At 37.5% G+C, this 16215-nt stretch overlaps 2 protein-coding genes across 6 annotated transcripts in view; both read right to left on the bottom strand.

Annotated features, from left to right (window-relative positions):
- Positions 1–16215, bottom strand: part of LOC137244068 (proton-coupled amino acid transporter-like protein CG1139) — a 228029-nt gene that overhangs the window by 92394 nt on the left and 119420 nt on the right. The window lies entirely within an intron of this gene.
- LOC137246488 (proton-coupled amino acid transporter-like protein CG1139) overlaps positions 1–16215 on the bottom strand; it is an 89700-nt gene that overhangs the window by 2473 nt on the left and 71012 nt on the right. For 2 of the 5 annotated variants that reach the window (XM_067777586.1, XM_067777584.1), the window contains 4 exons: positions 8496–8722; positions 5902–6032; positions 5654–5832; positions 3741–3913 (listed from right to left, as the gene is read on the bottom strand). In XM_067777586.1, coding sequence (XP_067633687.1) covers positions 3741–3913; positions 5654–5832; positions 5902–6032; positions 8496–8722 — 710 coding nt within the window. Of the gene's footprint in view, positions 1–3740; positions 3914–5653; positions 5833–5901; positions 6033–8495; positions 8723–9587; positions 10036–16215 lie in introns of those variants that run through there. The other 3 variants (XM_067777588.1, XM_067777585.1, XM_067777587.1) reach the window with 3 other exon arrangements.

Genomic DNA, 16215 nt, shown 5'->3' with positions numbered 1-16215 from the left:
AGAATTTCATGGAAAGCCCGTCAACATCCGTCTGAGAGGAATCGTTGACGGAATTCAATCCTTCGATAACATCACTTTCTGATAATGCCAAGGACCCAAAGTTAATAGAGACAGAGGATAAATCTTTTAAACTAAGAGGTAAAGCGGAACGTTCGCTGTCCATTAATTCCCCTTCTGACACAAAGTTTGAAGAGAAAAAGTTTGCAAATAAATTAGAGGCCTCATTAATTGAAGATGCTGTGGCATCGTTATAAAAAAAACAGTTTTAGGAACGCTGGAGCCAATTTTTTTTTGGCCTTTATATACGTCCATAAGCTTTTGGGATTATTCTTAATATTGTTTTCAAAGTTAGATATATGTATAATTCTAGTAAAGTAGCTTATTAGAATCATTGAATTTTCCGTTATAAGAAACATACAACTCAAAGTAGTTGGATCTTTCCGTATTTTTATATTTGAGCCCTTGATTTTGAAAGTGGTCTAAGTCAAAATTTTTAAAAATCGAGTTTATCAGCTACTTGTTATCTAACCATAATAAAATAACATAATCTGAAGAGATTGGCGGTATGCCATGAAAATTAACTCGTAAAATTGAATGAATTTTTTGGTTGTTAAACAAAATATAGAAACTGTTTATTTTGAAAGTGGTCTAAGTCAGTCTGTTGAGAAATTTTGGAAAATAAATAGTAATTTTGTAATGCCTTCAGATAACGATTCAGGTATGATCAAGTAATCCTTAAAATGTAAAAATGTTCTATATATAGTTAATTGTAGACATTATCCTGCGAAGAAGTGTAAGTAATGCTCCCAAGAAATGGAAACGAATAAGAGTAATATCGTCTTCAGATGAATCAACTGATACTTTAAAAGTGAATTCGGAACCCCTACAAATGGAAGAAATTAACATGAAATCAAGAAAGAGGAGCCGAAATCAACATAATTATGCACAAAATTTAAGAAAAATTAAGAGAAATAGGGGAGAGGAATATGAAACAAAAAAGTCTAAGCTTGTGAGTGGCAAACTTTTCGAAAATAAATATTGCCTTCGTTGGAAATTAGCAAGTTTCGAAAAACAGAATTTGTTTCTGCATGGTTTGGTTGAAAAACTATTAATAAAGCAAAGGCGACCCAGAAATAACAAAGGATACATGAGAAAATGTAGTTATAAGTTTCATATAAATTTACGGATGTCAGAAGTTTCTGTTTGTAGAACTTTTTTTTTGATACTTTTAAAATATCTTACGGAAGATTAAGCCGTGCCTTAAATGCTAAATCCCCTGGAATGGATTTACGTGGCAAAATGACTGGTTCATCGAGAAAAACAGATGAAGAAAAAATTAAAGTGGTACGAGAACATATTCTGAGTTTTCCAGCATGTGAGAGCCATTACACGAGATCACATCACACTTCAGGTCGAAAGTATTTAAGTGCTGACTTAGATATTCGAAAAATGTATGAGCTGTATGTAGAAAAATGTGATGAAAATAATACACCACGTGTGAAGGAGTGGACTTACAGGAAAATTTTCAATACGGAGTTCAACTTAAATTTTCATACTCCTCGCAAAGACACTTGCCAAAAGTGTGATTCACTAAAACTAAAAATAGAAGCATCCAGTAACGAAGACGAGAAGTTGCATCTTATGGAAATTCATGATTCCCATCTTAACAGTGCCGAACAGGCTAGAAAAAGTTTGACAGAAGACATACAAAGAGCAAAAGATAACCCGAGTGAATATTACGGTTTCACATTTGATCTACAGAAAGCACTTTCTTACCCAAAACTTTCTGTCTCGGTAGCTTATTATAAGCGCAACATGTATGTATACAATTTAGGGTTTCATAATTTCCACAATGAAAATGCTAAAATGTATGTATGGGATGAAACAATCGCTTCAAGGGGATCACAGGAAGTTGCGTCTTGCATCTTAAAGCACATTCATGACATTACCACTCAAAAGCATGTCATAGCTTACAGTGATGCCTGCACAGGATAAAATCGTAACATCAACATAGCTTTAATTTGGTTAAAAATTGTTCAGTCATCTAATAATAATGTTGAAACTGTTGATCATAAATTTATGGTATCCGGCCATTCTTTTTTGCCAAATGATCGGGATTTTGGTTTAATAGAAACTAAAATTAAAAAATCAAATTATTTATACATACCTGAGCATTATTATAGTTTAATAGAAGTATGTAAAAAGAAAAACCCATTTTTGGTGGTACAAATGGCTCAGAGAAATTTTATTTCGACAAAAAAACTTAAAGATTCAACGAATAATAGAAAGAAAAACACCAATGGAGAAGCTGTGTCTTGGCTTAAAATTCAATGGATCAGATTTCTAAAAAAATCTCCATATAAGATGTTTTATAAAACTTCCTTGGATGACAATTCCGAATTCAAAATATTAGACCTCTCACCTAAAAAAGGAAGACCTAGAATATATGCAAATATTGATTTGCCTCCATTATACACAACTATTAGACCAATAACAAAAGAAAAACATAAAGATATGATGGATTTACTACCCTATATCCCACCAATTTTTCACAAACACTTCACTTCCCTAAATATGTCATAATAAATAATTTACTTTGCTGTAATGAAATGAGTTTGAATAAAATGTTAATTACTAATTAAAATGTTTCCTTGGTATAAGTCATTTATAAAGTCATTCTGTTAATTTTGAAAGTGGTCTAAGTCATTTCCAACCTTTCAAAAGCACATTTCCAGTTAAAAATGGTAATAAATTTCACAACCATAATAAATTCTTGTTTGTTGGCACTACTTTACTGTCGAAAATCATTTTCCATAGTGCAAAAATATTTTTCAATCCTTTATAACGCAAAACTCTAATTATCTCGAAACAAGGAAAATATGACTTAGACCACTTTCAAAATCAAGGGCTCATTTCTTGAAAAACTTTTTTTTAAGATTTTTAAGTTCAGAAGAATACCAGGGAAACTTGTAAATTTTGCTCTTAAAAATAGGGACAAATTTATTACACAGCGAAGCCAGAGAGCTTTTAAAAATGTTAAAACAGGCTGCAACTTCGTTATTTTTAAAAGAGGACTCCCTTCAAACTTACTCAACTCAGAGTCGATCAAGCTCAATTTGTTTGTGATGTATCAATGTGATGCACTCCCGCTTCACAAGAGTTTCGTTAAAGTGGGCAAGCTAAATCAACCAAAAGCCAAACATTACTCTGACAATGCACATCTAAAGCGGTAACCGTGGAATGGAAGTAGTAATTGCGGTTTTTGTTGTTGTTCTAGCGATAAGGACACTCCCGAAGGCCTTGGGAAGTGTTATCGATGTTGATGGTACTTTGCCGGATGCAGATTCGGTACGGTAACAAGTACCATCCTCCCACCCACTACATCCATGAGGAACTTGATGTCGCTAGAGCCCCGGCTGTTAAAGAAACAGGATCCGCCACGTGTAGGTAAGATTGAAAGTTGGATTGGAGAAGCTATATATTGCGCTGGCAATCCCTTGAACCGGTTACGCTACACCCCCTTGAATCAATTTGGTATTTTAGTCGCCTCTTACGACAGGCACACCTGCCGCGGGTATATTCTAACCCCCCTAAGCCGATGGGGGTATGTAAATGCGGAAGCCCCGCAGTGGTCCTATGAGGGTTTTTCTATGTATTTTAGCTTCTTTACCGGACCAGCATATTGAACTGACAACTGGTTATACTCTTTGTGACACCCTATATTTCTGAACAAAGCTCACCTGATAAAATGGCTATAGATAAACGGAATACCAGTTCTAACAAACCCGATTTACTCTCGGCAACTTTTGCTTTCAGCCAATTATTCCACATAACATCGATCGGTACATATCCTTGTAGGGGATGGGAAATAAACATGGAGAATGCAAATATCACACGCGCAATATTTCCAAGCCTGAAAGAGTAGATTCAAAATAGAAATCAGAGTTTTTAATCTATATATACAAAAAGAAGTGTACATTTTGATTGTCACTCCATAACTCGAAAACGGATAGAAAGATTGCCATACAATTTTTAGGAAAGATACAGGAAGGAGAGATGATGGTTAGTTGATTTTGAAATCCCAAATCGGTTTAGCCATTCTTGAGTTATAATTTTTTTTAGAAAAAATTCAAAATTTGAAAAAAAAAAAACATAAAAAGGCGCCTGGTGGTACGGGAAAAATATTTGTGATATCACTCATTTTGGCAGCCATTCGATCGCAACGAAAAATTGCATTGGCACTTGCTTCGTCGGGAATCGCTGCTACTCTATTGGATGGTGGACGAGCAGTGCACTCTGCATTAAAATTGCCGTTGAATGTGCAGGTATGCTTATATTTATTGATTGATCACTTTAAAATTTAATCGATATTAATTAAAATGTAATTATTTTCAAATTAACAGGTGATTGAACAACCCACGTGCAATATTTCAGGAAATTCTGCGATGACAAAAGTTTTGCAACAAGCAGCAATTATTCTATTGGGTGAATGTACAATGATGCATAAAAAATCGCTGGAAGCATTACACCGTACAATGCAAGATCTACGTCGGAATCAAGAAATTTTTGGTGGTGCATTAATATTATTGTCAGGGGATTTTCGACAAATATTGCCTGTGGTTCCACGATCAACACCGGCGGATGAGACAACGCATGTTTAAAGTCTTCTCTTCTGTGGCGACTTGTGCAATAATTGACATTGAACATAAATATGCGCGTTCAATTCCACAACGACCAATCTGCAGATCGGTTCTCGAAGCAATTTTTAGATATTGGCAATGGAAAAGTTCGAGTCGATAATACAAATGGATTGATTACATTGCCGAACAATTTCTGTACCATTCTCCAATCAACAGAAGAGTTGATTGAAAGTGTGTTTCCAAATATTGTTCAAAATTACAGGAATAACAATTGGTTGAGAGAACGCGCAATACTGGCACCAAAAAAATTACACGTCAATGCAATCAAATATCAGATTCAAGAAAAATTGCCAGGTGCAGTGACATCATATAAATCTGTTGATAGCGCAATGAATACAGATGATGCAGTGAATTATCCAATTGAAGTTTTGAATTCATTGGAACCACCTGGTATGCCGCCGCATTATTTGAATTTAAGGGTTGGCTCATCAATTATTTTACTGTGGAATTTAAATGCACCAAAACTGTGCAATGGCACAAGATTAGTAGTAAAAAAATTTATGCCGAATTCAATTGTAGCGACAATATTGACCGGAACAGCGAAAAATTAAATTGTACTCATACCACGTATTCCACTGATTCCAACAGACATGCCATTTGAATTTAAGCGTTTGCACTTCCCAGTGCGTCTATAATTTGTCATGTCCATCAATAAGACACAAGGACAAACGCTTCAAATATGCGGATTAAATTTGGAGGAGCCGTGCTTTTCACATGGACAGCTATACGTGGCCTGCTCAAGAGTTGGAACACCAAATTGTTTGTTTGTGCTCGCTTCCAATGGGCAAACTAAAAATATTGTATATCCAAATGCTTTGGATTGACATTAATAATTTTGAAATACAATGCATTCATTTCATACAAAAAATTTATAATATTTCATTTCTTTTTTTGGTTGGTTGCTACGAAGTGCAACGGGGTCCGCTAGTTGTAGTATATAATTTTATACTCACGCTTCATCATAAGGCAGACTCTGCAGAATAGATGATTTGATATCTTCGCCAAACCGCCAATATCCAAAAAATCCAAAGACCAGCTGCATTAAAACGACAATAAAGATACCTTGGCTCAAAACACCCGTAATCCCGATATAAGACCTTGGATTTTTCATGTTTGCCTCAACGGAAACTATCTAAGATTAAGATTAGATCGCATAGGAATGTAGTATGGAATATTTTTAAAAAAATTTACTTAAACATACCAATCCAGGTGCCTCAAAGGCAAACAATGTTGATCCAAAAAACAGCGGATATGAATATATGTCTTGGATGGGTTTCAATTCCTCGAAAGATTTTAGATTGGTAAACATGTAGTAGAAAATTATACCAAAACCTGATAATAAGAAAAAAAATATGTTTATTAATTATCGATTTGCTGTTGTTGCATCGATAGGGATACTCCCCGAAGGGAGTGTTATCGATGTTAATGGTCCTTTGCAGATCCGGTACGTTCCGACCATCTCGGGAGCGATTTACCACATGAAACCTTTTAGGCCATCCCGGCTGTTAAAGAAACAAGATTCGCCACGGGTAGATGAGGCTATCTAACCAAATAATGTACAAAGATGTTACAACCAGCAAAATTAAAAAAAAAATTTAGTTTCAAATTATACCCCTATACCTAAACAGGTGTTTTGTTTCTGTAAACATTTTCTCTACCTCTTGTTTATTTACAGCAAAACAGCAGTGTACACATCTCTTCGTGCACTTGCATGCATGAAAAATATGTTTATGCCCAGAGACTTTAATTTATATGCAGGTAATGTGTTTGCCTTGAGTTGCTCTGTGATTCGCTGATATCAACTCTACCACGTATATCGTTCCCATATTACACTAGTGTAGTGACTTACATTCTATTTTACTCCAAACATCATACCAATAGAACACAATACGCCCAAACTTACACATTTAATACAAATACCAAACATTACGCCTGTATTTATATTCTACATATATCCCCCTTATAGTATACCACTTACAAGACTACGCTTACACCTTACTCTTACATTCAGCCATTAGAAAATATGTTTACACAGCAAAAATATACATTAATGGAAGAAGTCAATTAAGTAACTCGCACTCAATGTTCAAGTTAATTCTTGCCAACCATTGCTTCTTTAAGCAATAAGCCTAGAAATCAAACAGAAAATAACTCTAGCGAACAAGTGCTACCTTGGACTGAGTAGGCAATTGCAAAGTAAATTCTTCTCTCGACAAACAAAATTCTCGCTCTATAAGTCACTCATACCTGTCCTGATGTATGGCTCGGAATCATGGAAGGTGTCGAGAGAAGATGAGATGGCTCTTGGAGTATTCGAGAGAAAAGTTCTCCGGAAGATTTATAGTCCTATCCCGGATGTCGACGGCGAGTATCGAAGGAGGTATAATGATGAGCTATATGAGCTTTTCCCAGATATGACGATAGTGCAGCGCATAAAAACAGAAAGCTTCGCTAGCTAGGTCATGTTATGCGGATGAACGAATACGCTCCGGCAGTTTGAAAACAGAGGAAAGAGAAGACCTTCACTGAGTTGGACAGTTGGAGAAAGCTTTGACCTCGCTTGGTGCCCCCAATTGGCGACTGTCACCGCAAAACAGGGTTAGCTGACCTCACTGACTCAACGTACTTCATTTCTATATAAAATTTCAAGAAGTGCTGTATGTTGAATTTTGGCAGGCTTTACAGATCACGCCCGGACACATTTTTTGCTTACATTTTAATCCTTCTATTCTAATTCCGTACGAAAAAAGTACAAAAAATATGATAAAATGTGAACAAACATGTCTTTGATACGAACAATGCATTCGCATCAGGTTTTCATACGTACGCAATGACAACCAAAGATATTAGGTGGTAATACTATTTAGTTTTCAACTCGACCCAAATAAACCTTTGAGATAAAAAATTCTGTAGGACGTAAAACGGAGCAAAATACTCCGATTGAAATAAAGTCTGAACACTGCGTCAGCAATGAAACATGCTGTCAAAACCGTGACGACACGCCGAGAAAATTTATTTCCCAGCCAACCATGATTTCTTTGCTCTCTCATTTTTTAATGTGGGATCTGTTTATTGGTTTTTATGGTTATTGCATGCATTAAAATCATTGACTAACAATAATAAACTGACGGTATTTTAATACTTCTGTTGTTGGGTAAGCACTTAACTAAACACATTTTAAGTCCTTTTTTCCAATGCGCGTTAACCTAGTGCATGATAAATCCAAACTTGGACAAACCACTTCAAATAAAAATATACCTCCGAGGATATCAAGACCGAACATCGCTTCCAGTTTATGGTGTGCTTCAAACAGCAGACTTACATGCTTTATGGCGACCCAAAGGGCATCTGTTAAGCGGAACCATTTTTCTAAGAAGCTTTCTATAGCAGAACTATACTCAAAGGGCTTGCCAAACCACTGCCGAGTGGTTATCTCATTTATGAATAAATTTTGTCGAAATTGTAAAGCAATGTTTGGAAACGAGCCACCTATTTTTAAACTAATGGCGTGTTCTTTTCTGAAAAATTACCCCTGTTGGTTCTTCTCAGACCTCGTCAGTTTGTGTGTTCCTTTCACAAAATATTTCCCACTGAATGAGGAAACGGGTACCATTGACTACCATTCCAGCTTTATTGCAGAGTGCCAAGTGACTGATTTCAAAAAACAAAATGTATGAGTGCAACAATTTATTCCATTTGGTTCAAAAAAGAGAGTGTCGTAAGATTATCAGATACAGTTTCCCAGTATTAAAAATGCAAAAGTTACATATGTACATTAGCGGCTTAGAGGCTTACCAAATATTAGTGAAAAATTCGCTGCCATCGCAAATGGAACCAGCGACTTTAAGTTACGCACACAGTAGATCAGACATAACGGTAAAATAGTACATAACATGTAAAAGCGACTATCCCAAACAATCCAATATTTGTCGCCAAGATTCTTAAGACAGTTGGCTATAAAAACAACATAAACACAGCAGGAACCAAAGTGGTAAATGACTAGCAACGTATTCACCATCAAACTGAAAATAAAAAAATAAAAGAGTAAAATAAAAATAAAACACTGCAAATCGTATGTTTATAACACCACATATAATAATGGGGTATGTCAGTCCTTGGTACATATAAATAGAGAGCGCATAGTCATAATCAAAATAAAATAGGTTCGTCAGTTGCTGTATATAGAAACGATTTTTCGTCATCCCTTGTCAAATTTGGTTCGTTCTCGAAAATGACACTGATGATATCACAACGTCGAAACCGGTTTGTCTCGAAACCAAAGTTGACAAGGGATGAAGGAAAATCGTTCCAATATACATCAATTATCCACCCTGTCGGAAAATCAACAAAACGAAATGAGTCAGTTCCAGCTTGTTGATATAATTTGCTATGAGCTATCTGTCAAAAAAGCTGAAACATAATTTGGAACATTCTTTATTTTGACTATGGCTATGCAAAAGCAATATACAGACAGGAATATACCCCATCGGGTCTTAAAGATTTGAATGAGCTGAAGGTGAATAAGATCTATACAACTAAAATTTGTGCCCAAATTTTAAATCATTCATCGGTTCGAGCGATATTTTAATAATTAAACTCAAGAGAACAATAAGCCTAAAATGCAAGAACTCTCCTTAACCACAACCACGAAGCATAAAATTAAACAAGTATGAGAGTCTAATGCCCGGTTTTTGAGTGCGAGTTTAAACTACAGTTGAATTGACTTGAGTTTAACCCTGCCACTTCGGCCGCTTAAGCTGAGATGAGCAGCAAAATTTTGTGTTATCGAACAAAGTGGCAAGGTTAAGCTCTAGTCAACTTTAACTGTAGTTTAAACTTGCACTGAAAACCCGGGCATAAGTGTGGGGGAAACAGAACATTACATACCCAGCTGAGCACTTGAAACGCTGTTGTTGTTTGCTTTGTGTAGTTAATAGTGTTATAAGTCGCAATAATGTTGTAACGAATTTTGGGAAATTCCGCTTATTTGAAACCATCTTCGAATCGCTAAACTGTTGAATAAATCACTCCAATATTCCGTACTGCAAAATGGTATTTATTAGACTACTTTGGAAGTAGTACAATTATACTTCACAATTATACTTCATTTCGAAACTGATAGCGTGTTTAAATCTAACTGATTAGTTATTACTCAGATTGCGCTGCTTTTATACTCTCAGTTTCCTCGTTCACCCATTTCTCCTAAGGTCTAGTAATTTCGGGAACAGTTGTAGCTCACGCATGGTTAGTTACCAGCTGTAGTCCACGCCTCTCCCATAGCCATATGCGTGTGCATGTGTGAGTAACTACTTCGGCTAATGACTACATATTTGTGTGTGTGAGATATCCCTTCGTCGCCTTCTACAAAAGAGTGGCTGATTCATTGTTGTTCTGCATTTATTTAGTAGCAGCTTAATGATGCTAATATTCGTCACAATATATATATGGTTCTATTGTGAACTCATTTTCGTTCAAAAGAAGCAAGAAAGGTACAGAGGCTACCACTAATGAACTTGAGCGGTTAGGAATGCAGTTTAAGTTGTAGCTGTGAAAAAAATGTTTATGCCAAATTTTGTTCGGATTGGGACATTTTTGTTGGACTTATGGCATTTAAAGTATTTTGGAAAGAGTAACAAACAAAAAATTTAAATTTAAAATTTATTACTTCTGAGGTAGAATACCAGTCAAATGTAGTTATATACCATAGAGTTATTGCAATCTTTGTTAAAGTTAGACCTTTAGGAAGAGTGGGCGTGGTCTTTAACCGATTTTGATTATCTACACTCAGTCTATATCATTTGGGAAAGATATTGTCTCTGTCAAATTTCAATGTAATTTCGTTAACGGCTCTTAATTTACGGCCTGTTAAACTTCCAATTTCTGTTTTCTTCTGTGGGTGGTGCCACGCCCGTTGTCCAAATTTTTTTGGAATTTATGTTTTGCGCCATAAAACAATCCACCTACGAAATTTCAATAGCTTAGCGGTATTCGTTTTTGAATTATCTCATTTTTTCCATTTTGCTAAATTTTCGATATCGAAAAAGTCGGCGTGGTTATTGTTATATTTCGCTCATTTTCAATACCAATCTATTCTGGGTCCATATAAGCCCGTATTCCGAATTTGGTGAAGATACATATCTCAAATTTGCTCAAGTTACCGTGTTAACGAATGGACAGACGCATTTTCTTCCTATGTATTGGTGTCCTCGCAGTCGGGTCTTGCAGGTAAGGTTAAGCGAGACGTGAATACGGCCAATATAAACACTTTCAAATTACTCATTTGAGGCCCGTGTAAATCTATAATATAAAAATAAGTCGGGCTTTCCTTCCTGACGCCATAAATCCAGAACGCACGAACCAATTTCCACGGTTTTGCATTCGTTGGAAAGGATCGACGCACAGGGTCTCGAGATATAGGCCAAAACGTTGACCCGGGTACCCCTAGAATGTGTTATTAGGATATGGATATCAAATGCAAGCTGTTGATGAGTGCTTTAGTAGAGTGTAATTTTCATACCCTGGGTGACTAGGGTCTCGAGATGTAGGCCAAAATGTGGACCCGGGTACCCCTGGAATGTGTTTATAGAATATGGATAACAAATGAAAGCTGTTGATGAGTGCTTTAGTAGAGGGTAATTTGCATAACCATGGGTGACTAGGGTCTCGAGATATAGGCCAAAGCGTGGACCCGGGTACCCCTATAATGTGTGTGTATTATGGATATCAAATGAAAGCTGTTGCTGAGAGCTTTAAAGTAAATTTCATTGTGATATTCGATTTAGTCGCATCAACCTGGCAAAACTGATAAATATGCATACGAAGCTGAAATAAAGACATGAATTAATAATACCAACATACGTATTTACATACGTCCTATTCGAGTTGCCTGAAATTTGGTATATAAATTTGCCTATATTAGTATTTATGATGCTTTTTTCCGGGAAGTAGACCAGAGACGGACTGGGATTAGGACTAGGACTGGGACTGAGACTGAGACTGAGACTCTGAGTGGGACTGGGACTGAGACTCGGAATGGGACTGGAACAAAATACATACCACCCTCTGGGACTGGCAATAAGATATGAAGAAGAATGAGAAAAACTTGGGAGAAGAGAAAAGACAGAAGGAGGAGACTGAGAAAGAGATAGAATGAGACGAAGATGGAGATAGATGAAGCGAAAAATACGGAGGGAGGAGTGAATACAAAGATCAGGAAAAAGTGTAGAGGGTAGGACTCTTGAAAAAAGTCGACTTATTCGACTAGTCGGTTAACAGACTAACCGGTTGTAACCGTTTGCATGGTTTTTAACCGAATATAGATATTCGGTTAACCGTCTAGCAGCGATTAACCGACTACTCGCTTTGCTGCGACTAGTCGACTTTTGGCACATAATCAGTTACTATTAACCGAACATTTCATTTGAAATTTTTTCACAATCACTTTCTAGAAATTTTGGGCTCCTGATACATATTCTGCATGGTAACGATATGCAGCATACTGTATTTTCCATATTGGTATGATTATTGACGGTCAACCATATTTTTGTCATGATTTTTACAAGTTTATATTATTAAATCTTCTTTTATAGGTATCAGAAGCACAAAATTTCTTGTAAGTGGATATGAAAAAACTTTTAAATAAATATTATGTAAGCAACATTTGGATTTTGCTTCAACCACAATTTCTTTTTTCAAAAATATAGTTACCAGAAAGAAAGTTTTAACATATGTAAATACTTTTTTGGTAGATTTTTTCCACTAAATATTGTTACGAATATTGGCAAAACTAAGGATTGCTGCCGTCTCTAAGCCGATGCTAAGCAGTGACGTGAATGCACATCAATAATTTAATCATTATGTATCTACATAAACGAAACAATAACTGCGTCTACATATATGTACCATGTACGTATACGAGCAGCGGAGAGTCAATGCACTGACACATGCATATATCTGAGATACTCCTATAAGTATGCAATGAGAAAAACTATAAAATTGTGCAATTGTAGTTACAGCTGAGAAGTTTGAGAGCTACTGGACTAGTAGATTCTGGAAGCGCCTAGAAGATGTATAAAATTGTGCAATTGTAGTTACAGCTGATAAGTTTGAGAGCTGCTGGACTAGTAGATTCTAGAAAATGCGAAGGTTGAAATCAAAGAGTATAAAAGGCGACAATTGTAGAGTCGCTGGAATTCAGTTTGATTTGAGTTGTCAAGCAGTTGCGACTAAGACGATATCTAGCGAACAATAGCACTATTATTTTGAAAGTCAGTTTCCTTTAAGCTATCAGTTTGGTTATTCAGCTATTCGTTGCACAATTTGAGTGTTATTGTGAAGTATTTTAATAAAGGCCATTTTTCCATTATTCAATATTGGAGTTATTTATTCAACAGTTTAGCGATACGAACCTAGTAAAAGGGCAAATAAGAGGATTTGCAGGAAATTCGTAACAATTGGTGTCAGCAGAGGAATTGTTGAATAAATTCCGAAGATTGGGAATACAAATTGGACATGGCAAAGTTCAGTGAATTGAAGATCCAGCAACTGAAAAAGGAGTTGGAGAAATGTGGATTAAATACAACCGGCAATAAGATCGAACTTCAAGCACGGCTACGAGAGGTAATGGAGTCGCAAGGAATTGATGTGGACGAGTATGTCTTTTATCCTGATGGGGACGAGACAACAACAAAAATTGAAGAGAAAAAGAAACAACGCAGACAGTTACGAGCACAGACTTGAACATGATATTGGCTGCAATAGCTGCTTAAACATCGACAGTAACATCAATGTCGTCACAAATGTCATCACAACTGAAAGAGCAGAAGACATATATATCATCCCAACTTGAAGCACAAGAAACACGTATGTCAGAAATGTCGACACAGATTACATCGAAGATTAAAGCACAAGAAACGCGTATGGCAGAAATGTCGACACAGATTACATCAAAGATGGAGACACAACTGAAAGAACAAGAGGCACGCATAACAGTACAACTCGAATCGCAAGAGGCACGTATATCATCAAAACTCGAAGCACGTATGGACGAGAAAATAACGCAGTTTGAGGAAAAAATCGAAGCCGAGGTGGATGCTTTGAGAGGTCGTATACAAGAGTTGCAATTAAACCGCCCAGCTGTTTCAGCAAGCAATCCAAAGGTAAAAACACCATCCTTTGACGGTTCTGTTCCTTTCCGGGTCTTTAAGCTACAATTTGAGAAGACGTCGGCAGCTAACAACTGCAATGCTGAAGATAAAGTTGCAGCTCTGTTCGTGGCATTGAAAGGGCCAGCAGCCGAAATCCTACAGACGATTCCCGAAGGAGAGCGGAACAACTATGAAGCATTGATGGCCGCTGTCGAGAGACGTTATGGAAGCGAGCATAGAAAACAGATATTCCAAACTGAGTTGCAAAACCGCTACCAAAAAGCAAACGAGACATTGCAGGAGTTTGCTTCAGATATTGAAAGATTGGCTCATCTTGCAAATGCGGACGCACCCGTGGAATACACTGAAAGGGTAAAAATCCAGAGTTTCATAAATGGCATACGGGACGTGGAAACGAAGCGAGCTACATACGCAAACCCAAAGCTGACATTTGCTGAAACGATATCACATGCATTGACTCAGGAAACGGCCTCACTATTGAGTAAACCAGCATACAAAGCTCATCGTGTGGAAGTGGAAAGGCCAGATTGGGTAGACACAATTTTGGAAGCACTGAAGGGATCACAGCAGAAAAATGCCGGAGTTATTAAATGTTTCAAGTGAGGCAACCCAGGTCATATTGCACGATATTGCAGCAGCGGTCCCAATAGCTCCAACAATGTGGGTGGTCGTAAACGCAGAGCAGAAGGTGATAAGCAAATCTCCAAGACCACTCAATCGTTAAACTAAATCGAGTCAGCCGCAAGGGGCGACAGCTGGCTCCCGCAATTGAATGCCCCATAATCTCTATCTCGCAGATTGGAAGAAGATCGAGCAATCTTACTGTTGGAGGACATGTGGACGGAAAGGAACGTTTACTGACTGTAGATACGGGTGCATCTCATTCCATCATTCGAGCGGATTTAGTCAACAAAAAGATAAGACCATTGCTTGGAGCAAGATTACGTACAGCCACGGGAGAGGACACCCAGGTAATTGGAGAAGTAGAATGTGAAGTCGCAATTGGGAACGTCACGGTAGTACACAATTTTATAGTGGCAGAAATTGTTGATGAAATCATAATTGGAATGGACTTCTTAATCAACCAGGGCATCAAGATCGACATGCAAAGCAAGACGATGCGATATAAAAACATCGATGTACCACTTAGTTTCGGCTACGAGAGAGGCTACAGCAGTAAACGAGTGCTGGTGGAAGAGAGTCAGCAAATACCACCAAAATCCGAAGCAGTCATCTGGGCAAAGGTTGATGGAGATTATGGGACAAACAAATTGTGGGTTGTCGAAGCAGCAAACAAATCAGCACTAAACATACTTGTAGGAAAAACCCTGGCTATGACAAAACAAGATAGACGTATTCCGGTAAGAGTACTCAATGAGTTCAAGTCACCACTCAAACTGACTAAAGGAGCTATGTTGGGAAGATGCCAAGAGGCTGAAGTAGTTATTAACTGTGAACAGCTCCAGGAACACGTTTCAGCTAGTAATACTGATCTTCCAAATGACATCACGGCATGGACACAGGGGCTAGAGGAAGCATATCAGAGTAAGGCAAAACAACTGCTCCTAAAGTACGCGAACATATTTGACCAGGATGATTCTAAACCAGGCCGCACCAACGTTGTGAAACATCAAATTGACACTGGAGATGCGAGGCCGATCCGTCAAGCTACACGTAGTGTTCCACTGGCGAAGCGGGAAGTTGTGAGTCAAATCATTCAAGAAATGAGCGACAGCGGCGTCATCGAATCATCAGCTAGTCCATGGAGCTCACCGGTAGTACTTGTAAAAAAGAAGGATTTGCGTGGACTACCGGAAGTTGAATGACGTAACGAAAAAGGATAGCTACCCATTTCCAAGAATTGACGACACTCTGGACTCGCTATCTGGTACGAAATGGTTTTCCACGCTGGACTTGAAAAGCGGCTACTGGCAAGTGGAGGTGAAGGAGGAAGATAAAGAGAAAACAGCCTTCAGTGTCGGTGATGGTCTTTGGCAATTTACAGTGATGCCTTTTGGACTTTGTAATGCACCAGCTACTTTTGAGAGACTCATGGACCAGGTACTGAAAGGACTATATTCAAAAACATGCTTGGTGTACCTGGACGACATCATCGTATTGGGCAAGAATTTTGATGAACATCTTAGGAACTTGGAGGAACTTTTCCAAAGAATAGCTGGCGCTGGTCTGAAGTTAAGTCCCAAAAAGTGTGCGCTGTTTAAAAAGGAAGCAAATTATTTGGGTCACAAGGTAACGACAGAGGGCATCTGCACTGCGAACGAACAGATAGAGGCTGTAAAGGATTGGCCAAGACCACAGAACCTACATGAATTAAGAAGTTTCCTTGG

The sequence above is a fragment of the Eurosta solidaginis genome, chromosome 3 (genome assembly GCF_040869045.1).
Source record: "Eurosta solidaginis isolate ZX-2024a chromosome 3, ASM4086904v1, whole genome shotgun sequence".
In the NCBI taxonomy this organism is placed as follows: domain Eukaryota; kingdom Metazoa; phylum Arthropoda; class Insecta; order Diptera; family Tephritidae; genus Eurosta; species Eurosta solidaginis.
This window is presented reverse-complemented; position numbering and strand designations above follow the sequence as displayed.